Source organism: Capra hircus, chromosome 15 (assembly GCF_001704415.2).
Source record: "Capra hircus breed San Clemente chromosome 15, ASM170441v1, whole genome shotgun sequence".
NCBI lineage: Eukaryota > Metazoa > Chordata > Mammalia > Artiodactyla > Bovidae > Capra > Capra hircus.
Genome location: NC_030822.1, coordinates 28394308 through 28414851, shown reverse-complemented (window position 1 = coordinate 28414851; position 20544 = coordinate 28394308). Strand labels below are relative to the sequence as shown.

The window sequence follows — 20544 nt, the reverse complement described above, 5'->3', positions numbered from 1 at the left end:
AGGCTCTCCAGGAATAAGCACTATGTCTCCCCTCATCAAGTTCCAAGTCCATAAGATCAGGGACAATACCCTATCTGGGGTGGAGGGTGTTAGGTCTGCCCAGGCCTGACACCCTTCTCAACAGCAGGAAAGAGCATTGGCACTTGGCATAAGCAAGCACTGGGACAAATGGCCATCATGGGAGAAACTGGGCAGTCTGCCTAGCTAGACAGAATTGTTTAGCCTGGGGAAGATGCCCACGTCTCGGGGGAAAGCTTGCCCTGGCTTTTACCTGGGTAGGCAATAGAGCACCTTCTTTGCCTTGTTCTGGTGTTTTCCACTGGGTGGGAGCAGGCAGGCTCTGAAGCTAGGCCTCTATCCCACTGCCCTCCCCTTTTGCCATTATCAGCATGTCCAGATGGTCACAGGGTCCCTAATCTGGGATAATCGGAGGGTAGGAGCTCAGCTGGGACCCAGGCCTTTGTGCTGGGTGTGATGGGCCAGCCCCAGCTGGAGAGAGCATGCAGACAGGGCCCTGGGGCTTTGGAAGATGGAGAACAGCATGGGGCTGCCCTGTACTGAAGGGGATAGAGGAGCAGATGATAGCTCTTCAAAAGGCAATCTGAGTGCAAATAAGGGGAGTCCCAGATGGGGCCTGCCAGCTCTGTTGGGCCTTGCCTCAGAATCTGTGGCGTCCATCCTTTGTTCCCTCTTTATCCTCCACTGGGCTCACCCCTCCCGACCCGACAGTTTTATGTTGCTGCCCCAGAGCCCCAGCCAACCCAGCTGTTTATAATGGCATCAAGAGCTTGTGACCCCCGTTTATGCTGGGGCGGTGGCACGTTCAGATGCAGAGCTGGACTCATTGGTGTCTCAGAGGCCTGTGGCACTGGTGCCCACTACCCTGGGCTTCCAGTTTGCTCTGAGCCTTGACCCCAAGTCTGCTCAGGGTTCTGCAACTGTCTTTGTTTTGTTTCAGCTTTCATGAATGGAGGAGCCCCACCTTGGCCCAGGCTTATAGCAGTGAGCCTGGGTTTGGAATCTGTTTTTAACACCTTTATCCCAGAGTCTGAATCTAAAAGCTTGAGCTTCTGCCTTATGTTTCACAGTTCTGTTTCTGGTCCTCAGACATGTTTGCTTACTTATGAGCTTATGCCTCTTTTTAGTTGTCTGATTTTTAATTTTATCTATCACTGAAAGTGTTAGTTGCTCAGTCATGTCTGACTCTCTCTGACCCCATGGATTGTAGCCTGCCAGGCTTCTTTGTCCATGGAATTCTCCAGGCAAGAATACTGGAATGGGCTGCCATTTCCTTCTCCAGGGAATCATCCCAGCCCAGGGATCGAACCCTGGGTCTCCTGCATTGCAGGCAGATTATTTACCATCTGAGCTAGCAGGGCTAGGTGGTTAAATTGGAGAGGATGGTTTAGAAAGGGAGAAGCATTCTGACCAGAAGTTCCTCTTAGATTCTGAAGCTTCATGAAATCTGTGGGCTATATATTCTGCCTTCTACTAAGTATGTGGCCTTGGGAGAGCCTTCTTATCTTACAGATATTAGTAACTAGCTGACTAAAAGTTTTTTTTTTTTTTTAACTGTTGATAATCTGAAATATGGGCTTCCCAGTTGGCTCTAGTAGTAAAGAACCCACATCTCTTATGCAAGAGACATAGGAGATGCAGGTTCGATCCCTAGGTCTGGAATGGAGGGTATGGCAACCTACTCCAGTATTCTTGTCTGGAGAATCCCATTGACAGAGGAGCCTGGTGGGCTACAGTCCATAGGGTCACAGAGGGTCGGACACGACAGAAGTGACTTAGCACAATTTGAAACAAGAATAGTGACTATGCCTGGGAGGAACGTGGGAAGGGATGGATTGGGAAATAGGGGGACCTACAAAGGCATCTGTAATGATCTATTTCTTAAGTTAGGTTGTGGGAACACAGATATTTATTAGAATTCTTAAACTGTACAAAATATATTTCTTTTTATGCATGAAATATTTCATGATTCTTTAAAATGTCCATACTGTTATTACAAAGGTAAATAAAGTAACATGCAGTGCTGAAGTGCTTTGTAAAGAGTCATAGCAGGGAGCAGATACTGGGCATTACTTCTCCAGGCAAAGGAGGCTTGAGCGGGAATACAGACTCGACCTTTGAAGAAGGTTTTATTTCTACAAGAAAAGGGGCAGTAAGTTAAGATGCTGTTTACATGGAGGTGTCATAAAGGGAGCAGTGGTGAGCCTGAGTTCTCCCTCCCCTCCCACCTCCTGCCTCAAGTATGCGTCACCTGCCCAGGCTCTGGACGATGGTGACGCAGCCATGGGAGCTCGTGCAGCGCTGCAGGGACGGCTGGGCCTCCACCTGCCCACTGCTGGGGTCAAAGGTGAAGACCCTGTCGGTGCTTTCCCCGTGATCATCCCGCCCGCCGAGGATGTGGACTTTCCCATCACACACAGTCACGCCACAGCTCTCCTGGGTGGACAGACAAAAAGACAATTAGCTATGTGGTCCGGCCAGGGGCTCCCTCTGTCCCTAACTGGCTAGGCCAGACAACAAAACCTTGACCCACAGAGTATGAGCAGACAGTCTGGATGGTAGAGAAGTAGGAATTGGATGGACCTGACTTCAAGCTCTGGCCTGACCTTTACTAAATGAATGACCTTAGACAAGTCATTTCGCCTCTCTGGGCCTCAGTTTCCTCACCTGCCAAGTAAGAATAACAGTACCTTCTTCATAACGTTCCTTTAACTTAATGAGAAAGCACATGAAGCATTTTACGTAGTGCCTGGATTACAGTAAGCACTCCAATAACAGTAATTACCACCACCACCATCTTTGGATCTCGGAGAAGCCAGAAATCTTCGGCTCCTAGAATTACTGGAGATCAGAACTGGCAAGGACCACCAATCCATCCACATCCCTAGATACTCTCAGGAGCTTTGGAGAGGAAACAGAACAGTGAGGAGGGGCAAGGAATGCAGAGGTCGAGCATCCGAGGGCCGAGCACCTCCCTTCTCTAACACCAATGAGGCAAGGGAACTTAGCAAGGCCCCTCCGCCTCCTTCCTCCTCCCACAAGAAGCTACCAGGTAGTGGCCTACAGAGCAGGAGAGACTGCAGGGCCACTGAGACCAAGCTCCCCATCCAAAGCTACAGCACTTCGGGGCTGGGATTCCAGGTTCTGCCTCACATGGCCTTGCTGGTGGCCTCAACCTCTCTAAGGCCAGTCTTCCTACCTTTGAAGCCCAAGGCTGATTATCACTGTAAGGACTGGAACATGTAAAACCACCTAACATGGAGTCAGACTCACTACCTCTTGAGATCCAGATCCTTAGAAGTGAGTCTGTACCCTCCTCAATGGAACCAGTGCCAGGGCTCTACCCAGGAGCCTCCACTCACCACAGGGCTGGGGAGGACAGCTGCCTCCCCCCAGACATCTGTGCCAGGGTCGTAGGTGAAGATTTTGCTCATAAGGCCGCCAACCACATAGATGGTGTTCTCCAGGGAGACAGCGTCAAGGCACCGCTGTGAGAAGGGAGCCGGTGACCGCAGGCTCCACCGGTCCTCCTTGGAATCAAAGCACTGCACCTGAGGGGCAGGAGTGGCAGTGGTGAGGCCTCAGCCCCTAACTGCCCCGCTGCCCACACCTCTCACTTCTCTCTGTTGGGGGCGCTCATTCAGCACATTTGCCTGTGTCCACCAGTTCTGGGCTTGGGTCCCTCCCCGCAAGTGTGCTCTGCCTGGTTCCACATTCTAGCCCCTCTCCCTGGACTCCTGTTGTCAAAAGTTTTCTCATCTTTCAAGGTCCAGGAAGAGGTCTGTGTCCCAGGGGGTAGAAGTACTGTCTGCATTAGCGCTGTAGAGGGTTCTCAGAGCAGGTCCCCTGTGGAGATGCATTCCTGGCTGCACAAACTGTCAACCCTCTTTCTCCTTTCTGGCGCGCTGAGGTCGTGACAAGCTTCCAGCTGGGGTGTCTTGCCGCCCCCATTCCTATAGCTGTCTGTAGGCCTCCTAGGCCCACAGGTGTTCATGCCCTCCACAATTTCTGAATGTTCGAACCGCTGCACAAGAAGGTGCTAAAGGGCATTCCCCTAGCCAGCCCAGGAAGACACCAGGAAGGTGTGTGGGAGTGGAACTTTAGTGAGAGGCCGAGTTTTGGAAAGTTAGATCTTAGGGCCACATTCCTGTGAGGCCATCAGGGCAGGGAGGAAGCTGCCACAATGTTTTGTTCACAAGAAGCCTAAATGTACAAAATTTGTACATTTTTTGATAGATGGAGAATTTGATAGACTATGATTCAGCCACCCAGTAGACTATTACACAGACATCGAAATGATAGCTGTGAAGAGTTTCTAAGCATGTAGGAAGTACTTATACTTTGAAGAAGAAAAAGCAGGATAGAAAATTTTACTAGTGGAATGTAAAATTGAAACAGAAAAGCAAAAGTTAATTCAGAGGAAGCCTGGAAGGCAATGTACCAAATATTAATAGCAGTAGTTATCCTTACCTGATGAGATTATGGTTTCTATTTCTGTTTTCTAAATTTGCAATAATGTGTATTATATTTTCAAATGGAGGAAGAGCATTTTAACTACCATTGCCCTCACTTAATTTTTTAAATCTTTGAAACCCATATGGCACCAGGCCAAACATTCAGGTCCAGACCTACTGTGTGCCCTTGGAGTCCTTTTTCTGAATTCATTTCCTTGCCTGAAATATGGGGAGGATGACTCGGTGCTGTCGATTAAATCAAGAAAATGGACAAAGACATGAAAGAGGTAGCTCTGCTCTGGGCACACAGCAGGCCTCCCCCCGTGCTCTGCTGGCCCACCTTGTTGGTGCTGACGCCATCCTGCCCAGCGCCCCCGATCACGTAGAGCCGGCCCTCGCAGGGGGCCACAGCGGCTGAGCTTACTGCCTCGGGGAGAGGGGCCGCCGACGCCCAGGTGTTGGAGAAGGGATCGTAGCGTTCCACGCTGTGCAGTCGACGCAGGCCATCGAAGCCGCCCACTACGAACAGCTGTGGATGAGGAGGTCACCTTGAGTCAGGGCTGCCTGCATCTCCGCCCCACAGCCGCAGGCTGGGTGTGGAGAAACTGTCCCACCCAGGGAGCATCCCAGCTCCCGGCTCCGCCTCTGCCCCGGCCATTACTGATCCTCCCTTAGATTTTCCTCTACTAATGGGGACTGGTTTCTAGGATGGGTATTGAATGTGGATAGTGAAGTGAAGTCGCTCAGTCGTTTCCGACTCTTTGCGACCCCATGGACTGTAGCCCACCAGGCTCCTCCGTCCATGGGATTCTCCAGGCAAGAATACTGGAGTGGGTTGTCATTTCCTTCTCCAGGGGATCTTCCCGACCCGGGGATCAAACCCACGTCTCCTGCAATGCAGGCAGACGGTTTAACGTCTGAGCCACCAGGGAAGCCCAAATGTGGATAAGATCTGCAAAGTAACTGGCACCAAGTTAATGCTTATCGACAGCTATAAAAATTACTATAGGAATACTATAAAAATAGCTAGTAATTTCTTAAAGGTTTACCACCTAACTTCACTGACCCATTTTATTTGCATTTCTGAACTTGGGGTGTAACTTACAAAGATAATTGGCAGGTTTTTTTTTTTTTTTGGTTGGTCTTAAGTGGCAGAGTCAAGATTCAAACCTAGGTTTTTTGACCCCAGAGCCCACACCCTTGACCTCCTGACTACCAGACTGTACTGTAGTTGCTATTTTTATTAGCATTACCATTATTAAGCAACTTGGAGCAAGTTCTTTTTCTTTTAGGTGCCCTAGATCCCTTCTTAAAAAGAGAGGATCCTAAAGGGCCCTCCCCGAGAAGGCTGCAGACCTCTGCCTTGGGCCCAGGGTGGCAGCGGCGAGGCGCCCCTACCTGCCCCTGCACCACCGCCATCTTGTGTCTCCACCGGCCCCTGCGCAGCGAGGCCACTTTGATCCAGGTGTGCAGATGGGAGCTGAACATCCACACATCACGGCTGTTGATGTGGCCTCCTAGGGGGAGAGAAGCAGCTGTTGTCCCCAGGCCATCTTGCTATCCCCTATCCCCAGGGCACTCCGGGAGAGCAGGGGCTGTGTTTTATTCTCTGAATCTCTAGGGCCCAAATCTCAGGGAGGGCACAGTCCACTGGTATCAAATCGATCTTTGCCATTGTGCCATGACAACAGGGAAATTGTTGACTCCCTATAAAATTGTGTTGTCATGGGAATTGACTAATATAAGCTGCTTAGCATAATGCACAGCACATGGTGGGCTAGATAAAGAGAAGTGGTTAATACTAATCTGAATTGAAGTAAACACTGCTGAATAAGGGTGGAGTCACACCAGCGATTGGCTCTGCAGTACCTCTACAGCATGGTGGTGGTGGTTTAGTCACTAAGTCGGGCCCCATGGACCGCAGCCCACCAGGCTCCGCTGTCCATGGGATTTTCCAGGCAAGAATACTGGAGTGGATCGCCATTTCCTTCTCTAGAGGATCTTCCTGACCCAGAGATCAAACCCAGGTCTCCTGCATTGCAGGCAGATTCTTTACCGACTGAGCTATGAGGGAAGCCCACCTCTACAGTATCAACAGCTGTAGGTTATCAAAAGGATCTGGTTGGAGGAAAAACAGAGGGCACGGAATGATGAGCCAATCCTGTGGGACTCCATTTATGGCCTCCACCCTCACCAGAAACATAGATGTCATTGCGGAGAGTACACGTTGCGAACTCTGAGCGAGCATAGCCGGGCAAGCTGGGCAGCGGGGTCCAGCGCCGGCTGTCTGGATGGTAGGCGTCGGTGAAGGGCAGCTTCAGGAGCCCCTTTCGGTCACAACCACCGATGACCACGATCATTTCAGCTAGGTCCATGAATCTGGCAGGGGGACAAACCCAATGCTGGTTAAGCTACACCCAAGTTTCAGCCTTTTCACCCTCTCATCGACTGCACTATGTGGTCCTGCTCCCCTTCTGCTCCCCATCCTCCCCATGTTGGACTCTACCACTTTCAACCTCCCCTCTGGCTATTGAGGGGAAGAGGATCATTACTCCTGACCCCATGTTGCTGATCTCTAAGTTACAGGAAAAGAATGCTTACAAAGCCCTCACCCTTACTTAGAACAGTTATCTTGTTTAATCGACTTTGGCTTTCCAAAGGTTATATAGCTGAAAGTAACAGAGCTAGAATTCAAGCCCATTCTCTTGACCTCCATCGGGGAGTAATTTTGCCATGTCCCTCCTCCTATAACCATACCATCTCCTAAACCCATCCCCTAATCACGGAATCCATTGAACCAAGGTACACACCCTTTTAGCAAAGCATTCTCTCCTCCCATTGACCCCTCAGACTTCTGACTCCACCAGAATTATTAAACCCTTTAGCCAGTTCCTACCTAATTCCTTTGACAAATACTTAACATCTTGTACTCTTGTTCCAGGCCCTGAGCTTACTGTTGGGAGATACATTGATGACTAAGACAGACTGTTCCTTATTCCTTCGAGAGCAACAGACCATCCTGACTACTCCACCCAAAGTCTTTGGTCTGATGTTCCAGGGGTGGGAGTATGCCTCTTTCATTTTTCCCCAGCCTATTTTAACCCCTTACTAGACCGCCTCCCTGAGGTTAAAGGGTGTCTCCAAATCACTCCGGAGACTACACGGGACAGTTTGTACATGAGAATTTTTCAAGGACCCAGAATCAAGCCTATGAAATGTCTGTTGAGTGTATGACAATCTCATTCAAGAGGCATGATCAAGTGATAGGATTAAAGGACGGTGGAGGATTGTGCGAGCGGCTGAAGAATGCCTGAGTAAGGCAAGGCGGGAGGCATACCTCCGCGGTCGGGCTCGAAGTGCGCTAGACTCGCGGCCCAGGATGAAACAGGCGCGGGCCTCTAGAAGCAGCGGGCGGCACTCGCTGCAGGCCTGCAGCAACTCATCGGCCTCCACTTTCTCCAGGAAGTAGGCGGGCGCCAGAAGGGGCAGTCGCACGTGCTCCAGCAGGCGCCGCAGCTGGCCGCGGCGGGCCGGCGCGTCGTGGCGCACCCAGCGCATGGCCGCCTCGAACACGGCCTCCTCATGCGCCACGCCCAGCGCCGGGTCTGCCAGCAGCGCTGCCACCTCGTCAGGCGTCAGCTCCAGGAAGTCAGCGTGGCGCGCCACTTCGGCGAACGCCTGGCGCAGCACGCGGCCGCAGCGCTCAGCCAGAGAGGCGAGGGAGAAGGCGGCGGCCACGCGGCGCAGCGCCAGGCTGTTAGCGGCGCGCAGGCGACCCTCGAGGAAGCGCGCGCAGGCCTCACGCAGGCCCGCCACGCCCAGCCGCTCAGCCAGCGCCAGCACCGCGGCCGCCTCGTCCTCGGCGCGCAACCGCACGCCCGCGCAGTACACGTAGTCGAGCACTACGGCCAGGGCCGTCGCCACCGCTGTCCCGGCGGGGCCTGGCGCCTCGGGCACCACGGGCACCACGGCCAGACCACGCTCTGGCCGCCCGGCCGCGAACAAGCTGCGGAAGTAGGCACTGCCCGCGCTAAGCGCCGCGCGGTGGCACGGGAAGTCGCGGCCGCCGGCTCGCAGCACCACGTCGGTGAGGATGCCGCTCCGCCGGTACGCGTTCAGGGTCTGCAGGACACGCTGCGCGTGGCAGGACCCCGCGCATGGCGCCTCGGAGCCCCACTCCGACTCCTCCAACACCGGGCCGTTCAGCATCCTGCCGGCCAAAAAACACAGACAGCGTCGGCAAATCCACCCGGCTGGGGCCCTGCTAGAGGACAAGAGGCCCCTCTTCCATCATTCCTGCTTTAGTTCACTAGTTTACCCAGGCAGGTGCACACGATCTTAACATGTGTTCCCCCCCATTCATGCAACCGCACTCCCTTCCATATACCCATCGAGATTCCAAATGGCCTCAAAGAGCTGGTCCCTGCCTACCCAACAGGCTAGACCCGTAGTTGTACCATCTCCAACCCCACTTACCCACTTCAGCCATATTGCTCTTCCTGTGCTTCAGGCTCGCTAAGCTTTTCCCTGTCAGTCTCAGCGGGAGACAGATGGCATACTTTTAACGGGTAATTTAAGAAGACTCTAATAAAGGAAGGATTTGCAAAAGCATAGGCCGTGCTTTGGGACTCCTACAAAGGATAAAGCAATGCCGCGTGGCTACCAACAGCCGGGAGACTTTACCTCCCAAGGTCTAAAGGCAGAGGGCTGGGAGGTTATTGGAAACTATACAAAATACCTGTATGAGAGCCCTCTGACAGGAGCTGCAGCCTTTGGTCAAGGAATTCTGGTGACCTCACAAAGATCCAGTATGTTTGGGGGAAGTAGGCGCTAACCCCGTCTCCTCATCCCATCTGCTCGCCTAGGGATCTCTGTAGGTGCTCCCCATTAACCACACGCTGATTATTCTAGTTAATATCTGCCCCTCCCCCAAGAGTACAGGATCTGGCCCATAGTGGGTGCTCAGTTAGTGCCTGCTCAAGGTCGAGTGAATATATTGAGCTGGTGTTTATTCTGTGAAAGGCAGTGAACAAGATTGTCCCCGCCCTCCTGGAGCTTCCATTGAGGTGGGATCCCCTGAGGAAATACAGAGCATTAGGGGATCTAAGAAGGGGCACTGCACCCAGTTGGAGGGGAGTCAGGGAAGGCATCCTTGAGAAGAGACAGAAGAAGAGATAGAATTAGCCAGGTGAAGGAAAAGGAGTGGGAGGGAGGAAGTCTCCAGCTGAGGGAACAGCCTGTGCAAAGACCCAGAGGGAAAGAAGGCATGAGGTTAAGAGCCCAGCCTGGGAGGGAAGTTGACCCTCTTTCTGGTAAGTTCTCTGTTCTCTAGGAAGCCCCGTGGCGGGTGGTGGGAACACTGGCTCTAAGGACTAATCCAGGTGCCGATCCTGCCTCTGCCACTGACTCGCTTGCTGTGTGACCTGTGCAACACCTCCCCTTTAGTTTCCTCATGTGAAACAGGGTCATAAATGCCTCCCTTGTGCAGTGGTTGTGACCTGGTGACAGTTAAATGGAATGTATGAGAAGTGCTAGGTTTATAGTACCAACTGAACAAATGTTTCCTTACATACTTTTACCCGGGAGGAAGGGAGCATATCACATATGTTAGTTGCTTTTATGTACATAATTTCATTTGATCCTCAAAAACCTGAAGTTTCTTCAGACTCTTCCTTTTCTTTTTTAAGTTTGTCATGAGGAAGCAGTCACATAGATAGAACCTGCCCTTCAGAGGTTGCTGTGAGGGTCAAAGGAGGGGTGTCTGTGAAAGCATTCTGTAGCCTGAAGGGCTGTAACGAATTGCTTATAATTTGGCCATTATGAACATGCAGCCTCTGCTTCCATACCTCCGGGGACAGGGGGCTCACTCCTTTATGTGGCCACTTACTCTAGGGGAGCAGACGTCTGCTCTCTGCTCCTTGTCCTTCCCTCCATTCTCCTGATCCCAGCTGCCATGCCTCCTCTGAGCCTGCTTTGCCCTGGGAGTCAGAGCTTGCTTAGTAGTCAGTCTGGCTTTCACTGTTTATGCCTGGGCCATCCTTGCTAGTGGATCCCCTGTCTTAGCATCAAAGGAAATGAGCTCCATGGTGGGCAGGGTCCCAGCAAGTTAACTACTTTGTCCAAGTAGAGGGGCTGAGCCCTGAACGCACTCTGCATGCCCCGTGGCTCAGCCACACTTGCCAAAGTGGGGGCATGTCTCAGGAGCAGCCCGGGACACTGGCAGGAGCTGGGAGGGGTCATGGGAGCACGCTGCCCTCATTCTGTTCTCCACTGGTTGAGAAGGCAGCCACACTCTGAGCTAAGATCCAAGAAGGCAGATCTCATCAGCGTCAGGAAGGACTTCTCTCTGCAGAGACGTCCTGGCACAAGGGGAGAGGGAGGGAGTCCCCCTGGGGGAAGTGCAGCAGTGTTTTTTCATTCATTCTCCTACTGTTTACGGCACTGGCACTTAGAACACACTGACACATCAGACCGAGTTTCCACCCTAGGGATTTCCCGTCTGGGGGCTGAAGAATGCCCCACTGGAACATGAAAGGTAGGGTTCCCTGGGCAGGGCTTGATTCAGTTTTCTCTCATCCCAGCTAAGATTCTAGGTACCTCAAACTGAGGGTCCTGACACAGACTGAGGTACCCAGCCCCTAGAAATTGACATGTCACCCTCTTTTTCACACTCACACCCACACCTACACACACACACTCAGACTTGTAGACACCACACAGCCAGGGCAGCGCTGCTGCCTAAGTCCCCAGCTGTACCTGGCACTTACCTGGCCATGACCTCTCCTGGGCACTCTGCAGCTGCTGCTCCTGCACTGACCACTCCTATTTGTCCTGCCGCCTGCACCCCTGGCAGCCTGGGTGCAATGTCCCTGCCACTCTGCCTGGACTCCCGCTCAGGCTCAGCTGCAGGAGGACAAAGGGGATGGACGCTGGTCGGTGGGGGGGGAGTGGGGGGGAGGGGAGAGTTAAGGGGGAAGGGGAGGAGGGGACACTGGGCTTTTGTTCTGCTCTTGGACCAGCCCTGGGAGGGGGAGAAGGGAGGAGCTGGGAGTAGGTGTAGGATTGACTGTGCAACTCTGGGATCCATGTGCCCAGATTGGGGGTGATCTGGCGCTGGTTGTGCCCTTGAGTGATACGTGGATGTGAGGGTGTGTGTGTGCGTGCAGGTGTTCCAGGGTACTTGTATGTGTGTGTGGGAGTGCATGGGGATGTGGTGACCGTGTGGCATTGGGGCAGATGTGACTAAGAATGCACCTGCGCAGCTTAGAGGTCTAGGTTTTCCTCCTGCCTCTGTGACTGTGCAGTGTCTGTGTTCCTGCTTTACAGCAGACATGTCATTGTGGGACTTTGTGTATCTGGTTACAGGCATTGCATGTCCCTGTCTTTGTCTGCATCTCTGTGTGATTGTTCATCTCTGTGACAGGGGTCTGTCTGCATACAACAGGGGGCTGTGTCTCATGGACTGTGTGTGTGGACAGCGTATGGTCCCTGGCTCTGTGGTATGGTATGAGCTGAGATGGCTTTCACTCAACAGTGTACCCACCCTTGGAGTACAGTCAGGCAGGCGTGGTGGGTGTGGGGGAGAGAACAAGGCAGCTCTGGGCCGGCCTGGAGTCCTGGAGCCAGAGAGAGGTGGCGCCCTGGGTTGGTGTCTGATCATTTGCTGCCTCTATGCAGGGCCATTGGGCCTGGTGTCTTTGGGGCAGGCAAGGGGGGTTTGCCTTCATGGAAGAGGGCAGCAGACTCTGGGGAGGTTGCCTGGACAAGAACCTGGATGGGGCAGGACACCTGGGACCTGGCCCTGGCTCTGCCGGGATTCTGCATGCAGCTCCAGGCGGATAACTGCCCAACCCTTAGCCTTGGTTCTTCATTTCAGCAGGATTGGTAGTCTAGTTGTGGTTCTGGCTTCGTCTTACCAGGGTGCTGTGAAATCAAGAGGGGTTTGTGAAAGCCATGTGCCATGTGGAGTGGAGTGGGTGAAACTGGGATCCTGTTGGAACCCGCCGCCCCAGCAACGCTCAGGCTGGCTTGAGTTAGTGGAAGGAATTGTAATGGGAGGGGTCAATGGCTAAGCATGTGCCCTGAGGCCTGGGGGAGTCTGTTCCACGGACTCTGCTCCAGGGAATGGTGTATCCTGCTTCCCCCTAAGAAAGGATTGTACATAGCTCTATGTTAAAGGATGTGAGAGATTCAGGCACCATTTTACTGGGGACAGAGGGTCCAGAGAGGGCACTGGAGGGTGTGGGTAGGCTCAGCCTGGACAAGCCTCACCCAGTAAGGTCCAAGGTAGCAAGAGAGGAGTGGGTCTGTGGAGATGGCTGGAGGGAGGGGCCCTGTCTCCTGTTTCCCTGTGAAGGGCAGTCAGGCTGTCCTCCACAGACAGGGGGAGGTTACGAAGAGGGCACTGGGAAGATGGGCTTCCCAGTAACCCCCCAGGTCAAGGGACAGGAGCCAGGGTTGAGCACAGGCTCAGCTGAGGGTGGAGAGGGGCCCAGCCATCTGCCTAGAGGGGGGACGGCCTCCATCTTCCCGTTGTTTGGGGTGAGGGGAGGCAGCCAGACTGCCTCTGTGTTGGGGGGTGCAGGGGTCCAGTGTAGGGCCCTGGTGAGAGTGGGCTGCTGACTGGCTGTTCCACTCAGCACTCCCAGGCCCTTCTCCCTGCTCCTGCAGGCTCTAGGTTAACTCAAGTTGCCCAGCTGTGGCCAGGAGCCTGGAACATGCTGCCCAGTGGACCTAGGGGCACTGACTGGACAGGGAGGGGCTGGCATGAAAGACTGATTCCACTTTCCTGGGCAGGCCTGCCAGACACTGGAGAGGAGGTTACTGGGGTGTTTGGGTAGGGCAGTGTGCCCCACTGCTGACCCAGACAGTCCAGGTTTTCACTCACACTTCCTCATGCCCAGGGAAAGCTGGAGCTGACCTCTGCCCCAGGAAGGGAGCACTTGGCAGATGTTTGAAAAGGGGAAAGGAGGGAGAGTCCCCCGACAGTTTCCAGAGGGACGGTCCTAGAGGTTAGTGTGGGGGCCCAGTCTGGTTTCCAACATTGGGAGGGATTTTTCTTTTCTTTTTCTGAATGAAGCCTCCAGAGCCCAAGAATTTTATTCAGCAGGCCCCCATTTGGAGAAGAGACATAGCCCTTGGTTCCCACGAAGCACCATGTTTATTTAATGCAGGCTGGAACTGAGGTTCAGCCTCCCCGTTCCCCCTTAGGACACACCCAAGACCATGCAGACTCTTAGGACAAATATGGGAGTTACAGACATCTTCCCAGGGCGGGCAGGGAGCAGGGGTCCAAGGACTGAAAGACAAGGACATCTGTGATCCCAGGGGCTGTATTTTGGCTTTCAGCCCAGGTGCCCCCCTGTGCCAGGAATGGGAGTGGGCTTCTTCAGTCAAAGCCAAACCTCTGCCATCAGGGAGAGGCATCTCCTGATTAAGGGCCTGTTCCTCCATAGGCCAGGAGCTCAGAAACCCTTCATGTGACTGCTAGTCCCACTGGCCAGTCCTACAGTGGGCCCAGGAGCCCGCCCCCTCTGCCTTGCCGTTCCCAGCTGGTTATGGAAGGTCCACAGCCAGGGTGGGGTCCTAGCTCTGCTGTACTAAGCTATGTGGCCAGGGATGGTCACTTTGCCTCTCCAAGACTGTCTCCCCCACCACAGGATGGGGACACTGGCCCCCCCGAACCCAGGACTCTTAAGGAAGCAAGCCCAAGTGCCACGTGAGGCGGGGAAGGGGCCCACCACTCTGCCTCTCTCCCATTCACTCCCGAGAATGGCTCTTCCTCAGTCATGGGACCTGAATCCCAAACCCTGCAGGCTCTGTCCCCACCCTCCCACTGATAATTCAGAGATGAGACGTGTCAAGATGGCAGCTTTAATCATCCTGCCCAAGGCCCCTCAGGCTCCCTCCACTGCAGGCCTCCTTGGTCATACACCCACCATCAACCATGCCTGAACACTTTTCCCAGGTGGCCCCTGCTCTTGGCCACTGACGTGGGAACCTGAGGTCATGTCAGTCTGTGGATCTCCTGGGTGTGGATCCAGCAGCCCTGAGCCTGCTCTTGCCATCTCCAGCGGCTCCTGGGGGACATGGCCAGCATCAGCGGGAGGCTGGGTGGGGAGGACAAGTGTCCCCACCACTGGAGCAGGCATTCCTCCTGGGCCGAGCTTCCTTGTGCTTTGAGACTGACGGAAGAGCGGAGGTGCTGGGGCAGAGGCCCAGCCCAGCCCCTTGAGGCAGGAGAATCACCGAGAAGGCGGTTTCCTCACAGCACGGACAGGAGAACAGACACACATGGGCACACGCGGGCGCCACGTCCTCTGCTGCTGCAGCGGGCATGGCACAGCCCAGTGACCCCCCAAAGCGTCCAGGTAAGGATGCCAAGGAGGGCCTCAGGGAGTGGACCAGGCCCCGGGCCCCGGGCCCCAAACTTCCCAGAAAACGGAGCCCCAGGCCTGCAGGGGCATCTGAGAGGCTAGAGGGGAGCCCCTCCAAGAGAGGCCGTGGCTGACAAGGGGCCGGAGCCTATGAGGAGGCTGTGGAGTCAGCGCCCCGAGCATGCTCCTGCCAGCTCTGTGCGCTTCTCTTGTCTCCACACGAGGTACAGCTGGACAGACTGGTCTTCGGCTAACGCCCACTCCGGTCTGTGAGGGTCTTGGCACGGCTGCCGCTCCCCCGAGGGGCCACCGGGGCGGTGGCGCTGTCGGCATATGTGTCGTAACTGTTGTCCGAACATACGGAGAGCTCATCGGAGACCTCCATGCCATCGCTGATCTCTGTTGGGCCACAGGGAGGCAAGATGTGAGTGCAGGGAGGAGAGAGGGCACATAAGGAGGGCTGGCAGATGCGGTGGGGAGGCGTGGCCTGTAGCAACTCCCGAGCAGGCATTTGGAGGCTGATGCAACCTCAGGTTTCAGGTGTGGTACTGGTGTGTGAGTCTGGCATTCAAGGCCCTTCTCAGTCTCTGCAAACACTCTGGTTGCGCCTCATTCTCCTCTCCCCTGGAACTCTACCCTCAAGCCACAGAAAACTACCTGCACCCTCCTGAGCGTGGCACCCGCGTGTTTACTCTCCCTGGGGCTTTGCACATATTGGCCTGTCTCCTGGGCACGACCCCCCAACATCACCTCCTTTTCTTAAAATCTGGCTAAATTCTTCTCATTTCTGTTACTGCCCCCAGGCTGGGAGGGGGCCTCCTCACCCTGCCCCCTGCTGCTCCCCCTGCTCCATCACCATCTGTGACCCCCTTCAGCCGGAGCACTTCAAGGACACGGATGAGGCCTGGGCATCAGTGTTCCCAGTGCCTGGTGCAGTGCTGGATGCTCAGCAGAGCCTCAGAAAAGGTCTGCTGAGGGCAGCGAAGCCTCCCCAAGGGGACTCCAGGTGCCTGGGTGGGGCTGACGGTCCCTAGAGAGGACTTCTCAACCAGGAATGGGCAGAGGGTAAGACCTGTGGTTGATTCCTCAGGGCCAGCACCCAGAAGATGCTAAGTGAATGGCCTTTGGCACTGCAGGAAAGGTGAGGGGTGGGGTGCAGGATCTGACAGGCCTAAGTGCTGGCCTGCCTTCCATTCATTCTACCCACCCCTTCTGGCTTCTCTGAGTCAGGTACAGCGCAGGAGCCTGAGGATCCCAGACGCCTGTTCTGGCTCCTCCTTCCAGGAGCTCCTCAGTGTTGCCAGAGAGCTGTGGAACACTAGGGTAGGCCCTCCAACCCAGCTCTGGTGCTCAGGGAAGGCTCCCAGGAGGAGGGTTTTGAGTGAGGGTAGGAGGAGTCGAGCACCCCAGAGGCAAGAATCTGCATATCCTTAGCACCCGGAGCAGTGCCTGCCAACGCCTTGAAAGAAGGGTGAATGGAGTGACTGAATGAGTGGACGTTCACACAGTCATTGGAGCCAGCCCCCCCTAAAACCACAACCACCCACTCTGGGTCCAGGTTCATTCAGGCAGCATTTACCAAGCACCCCTCTGGGCCAGGCATGGCACTAACCCTCACAAGTACTCTGTGAGGGAAACCTCGCCCATTTTACAGATGAGATGTCTGAGGCTGAGGTAGGTTAGGTAACACATTCTTGTTCACACAGCGAGGGGCATAAGCTGGGCTTTGAATCCAGGGCCACCTGGCTTGTAAATACCTCCCAGATCTCTCCTCTCCCATTTCCATGCCCACGATTCCCATCTGAATTATTGGTTTCCTTGCTTTCAGCTTCCCGTTCTAACCTACCACCCTCCACACTTGTTAGGGATTGAATTGTGGGGACCTCTCTGGCAGTCCAGTGGTTAGGTCTCCGCGCTTCCACTGCAGGGGGGGCATGGGTTCAATTCCTGGTCAGGGAACTAAGATCCCATAAGCTGTGTGGTGTGCCCACCCCCCAAAAAGAGGTTGAATTGTGTTCCCCTCAAATTCCTATATTCCTACACTCCGCATGTGACCCTCTTTGGTAATAAGGTCACAGCAGATGTAATTAGTTAAGGTGATGTCGTTAGAGCAGACTGGTGTCCTTGCAAAGGAGAGCTTCAAACACAGAGATGCATTTGCGAGGCAAGGGGAGAGGCCAGGACCAGATTTTTCCCTCACAGCCCTGTTGACACCTTGATCGTGGGCTCAGCATTCCCAACTGTGAGACGATACATCTCTGTTTTTAAGCCACCTTTAAGCCATCTCTGTTTTAAGCGCGTGGTACTTTGTTACAGCCCTACTGTAACAAAGGCAAACCTATCTGTGACCCTCCTCTGCTTCCAGAACAAAGCCCAAGCTCCTGACCACACACTCAGGCCCAACTGCCTCCCCAGTGCCACCTTGGGGTGAACCAGCCAGAGGCACTCCCTTGCGGAGTGACCTGGAGTTCTTGGTGCCCAGCAAGTAGGCCTTCCTTGCTGCCTCTGAACACATGCTGTTCCTGCCTGGAGTGCCCTTCCTTCCCTCTGCTTGCGCAGTCCTCACCTCAAACCCATCAGCCAGGCCCCTCCTATCATTCCTTTCCATTTCAATGACATCACTCCTCACAAAGTGGGCCTGAAACCTTCCTCACTGTCCCAGGGAGTGCTGAACCCCTCTCCTCCTTGCATCCCCATCTGTTATATCTAATTCTCCATGTATTTGTTTGTACAGCTGCTTCCTCCTTCAGTCTGGGAATGTCAACAGGCAGCAAGCAGGGGGGGAAATCAACATTTGTGGGGTTCCTGTATGAACCAGGCATATGGCAGGATGGACCTTCAAAGCAGACTCCTCCCCCAACCCCAGCATGTCACCCTAGCCCACCACCCCTGGGGCTGACACTGAGCCACAGGACCTGGAGCTGATGGCTACAGGTGGAGGGGTGTGTGTGTGTGTGTGTGTGTGTGTGTGTGTGTATGTGTGCTTCCGTGTCATTGTGACGTGTGTGTGTGTGTGTGTGTGTGTGCTTCCGTGTCATTGTGACATGAAGCCAGTTGGGTATACGTATGTCTGTGCCATGTGCCTGTCTGTACATGCTGCATGTGAAATATGTGTACACACACCCGTGTGAACCTGCAGGGTGCAGAGAACAGAGCCCAGAGCCTGTCTCAACCTGTCTGTGGAGTTGCACACCTGAGAAGATGAGCTTCTCCTTCATGATGCTGACGTCCCGGCTGGTCCGGCGCACTGCGGCACTCAGCATGATCTGCTCGGGGTTGTAGCTCCGGATGCCACCCAGGCGCCACCTGCAGAGACGGCCCCGTGGGCATCAGGTCCTTCCCACCCTTCCTTGGAGCAGGGATCATGCCCACTTCCACAGACTCTCTGGAACTGGCCCGAGAGACCAGCAGGAATCTTGTCTGACTGTATAGAATCTGTGGGGAATCTGAAGCCCCGAGAAGGGCAGAGCTGGGGCCTGATCAGAGTCCACCAACTCTCAGCCATGGCTCTCCAGCCCTCTTACCTCCAGAACCCTACATCCGCTCCCCTTGCCCAGGAGGATGCTTAGGGGTTGGTTAGTTATGTCTCAGGTGCCCCCAGTTATACACCTGGCTCTCTTTGGATAGGACAGATTTGGGGGGTGCAGGCTTAAGAGGCATGACTGATGACCTGCCCTGGGGTACAAACCAATCCTGGGGAATCCCAGCTAATGTCACCTATAGCTCCACCATCAGGACCAGGCTGAGTGAAGCCAGTGAGGAACCCCAGAGAGGAAGTGAAGGAAAGGAAGGAGGAGAGGGGAGACAGCGGGGATCTTGTCTTCAAGGGGGATCAAGGCAAGGGTGCTGGAGTGACTTGGGGTGGGGCCTGCTGCTGCTCCATTCTTACAGCCCTGGAAGAGTGGGGGTGCATATCCCCTAACAGGAAGGGGCAGGCTGGAGTGTTATCCCTCTAACGGCTGGGGCAAGGTGGGAGCAAAATTAATTGAATGGGTTGAGGTGGGGCTGCATGGGGTGTGCAGGGACCAGGTGGAGCCAGGAGAACTGTTTCTTTGGTCCGGCCCAGAGCACAGTTTTGATTGTTACAGTTCCTCTGAACTAGCCCCAAATCCCTGGCCTCCGAACAGAGATTCTTCCTGCAATCTAAGAGAGAAGGACTCACTGGACCCCCACCCACACTCAGGGAAGCGGGGGATCAGCTTGGAAACAAAACCCAACTCCCCTGGGGCCCTAAGCCCTGTTGGAGTGGGTGGACGGAGCCCAGATTCCACGAGAAATCAATTGTTTCCAGATGGGATCAGCACAGCAGAAATGGACAGACAGATGGACAGGCAGACAGGTGGGTGAAGAGAGCAGACAGACATGGGGAAAGCAGGAGGCAGAGGGGAAGGCAGTCTGTGCTCTGGCCAGGCTGGCCGCCCTACACGCGCTCAAGAACAGCAGCAGGGTCTCATTTATCACTGTGTGCCTGGCACCAACCCCCATGCCTGCTGTGTGGTGGGTGCTATAAGGAGTGTTGAGTGAATGAAGGGAAAAATGAGGCCCACGGGGAAATGATCTGCTCCCCGAGGGTCCTCTCCTCCATCAGGCCTCGCCTGACCCCCAGGAAGACAATCATGTCGCCCTGACGGTATCTCGAGTGGCCCAGCATGCCCACGGAGCACCTGGGGCTCCGGGCAGAAGAACCGACTCTTTGCCACAGGCCCAGCACAGCACCAGCCAGCACGGGAGGACATCTGCCCACGGAGAGGATGGTGGAAATTCCAGGTAAACGGCCCTTCTCTGGGCTCAGCCCCACAGTCAGGGAGCCCAGGGCTCCTCTTCCTAGAAGCTGGTCAGTGAAGGTGCCTGACCTAGGAGGCACCTGCCCAAGGGGGACTTCTCATCTTGAAAATCAACATTAAACCCAGGAGGGAAGTGTCAGGCCCGGGTCTCTGCAGCAAGGTACATCTAGGACAGGAAGCTCAACCACTGGGGTCTCCTCCCAGGAGAAAGCTGGGAAGATGGTGCATATAGGGGAGAAGGGGAGGGTCAGCGTCAAGAGACAGAAAGTGAAAGAGATAAGAGAGAAAGGTAAACAGAGTGAGCAGTGGAAAAGGCAAACTGGGAGATGGGAGGGCAGCAGGTGGGCAGGGAGAGACAGAACTTGGTAGGCTGTGCTCCGGGCGTTGGGAAGGCCTCGCCCAAAGTGCCAGGCTGTGGCGGGAGGTGTGGGGGGGTTTTGCCCAGGCAGAACCTCCTCCACAGAGGGAGACACTTCGATGCTGAGAGATGCCAGGTCAGCAACCTGCAAGGAAATGTCTGCAGGAGGAAGAGAGAGCAGGGGGACACACACGAAGATGGAGAGAGAGCGGGAGGGCTGCAAGGGAGACAATGGGAGTGAGGAAAGGGAGGAGGCTTCAGGCAGGGCCAGGGCCTGGGAGGGAGACCTGGGCCTAGGGCTCCGCGAGAGGCAGGCTTTCAGACGGAAGTGGAGAAGGGGGTGGTGAGGAAGAGGGAGAAAGAGGAACAGGAGGAGGAGGACCACACCAGAATTACCTGATCAAGTGATAGCTGTGAGATGCCAAGAGTGCAGCAGAGAGAGGGGAGGGGGAGAGAGGAGGGACATGCGCCGGATCAGAGCGGTATGGGGCAGAGAGAGAACGTCAGTCAAGAGTAAAACCCCCCTCCCCGGGACCAGCCCACTCCCATTGCAA

General features: G+C 54.7%; 2 protein-coding genes across 3 annotated transcripts in view; both read right to left on the bottom strand.

Annotated features, from left to right (window-relative positions):
- KLHL35 (kelch like family member 35) lies at nt 2086–8681 on the bottom strand. The gene is made up of 6 exons (XM_018058961.1): nt 7810–8681; nt 6667–6851; nt 5871–5989; nt 4813–5001; nt 3381–3569; nt 2086–2454 (listed from the first exon to the last, which is right to left on the bottom strand). Exons 1-6 carry the CDS (start codon nt 8679–8681, stop codon nt 2266–2268), a joined length of 1743 nt encoding a protein of 580 aa, XP_017914450.1. The 3' UTR covers nt 2086–2265.
- The window catches only part of GDPD5 (glycerophosphodiester phosphodiesterase domain containing 5), an 88522-nt gene continuing 81591 nt past the window's right edge, over nt 13614–20544 (bottom strand). Inside the window, exons 16-18 of one of the 2 annotated variants that reach the window (XM_013969769.2) lie at nt 20387–20401; nt 18042–18154; nt 13614–15247 (exon numbers count right to left, since the gene is read on the bottom strand). In XM_013969769.2, coding sequence (XP_013825223.1) covers nt 15099–15247; nt 18042–18154; nt 20387–20401 — 277 coding nt within the window. In that variant the 3' untranslated portion in view covers nt 13614–15098. The remainder of the gene's footprint in view (nt 15248–18041; nt 18155–20386; nt 20402–20544) is intronic. The other variant, XM_005689989.3, reaches the window with a different exon arrangement.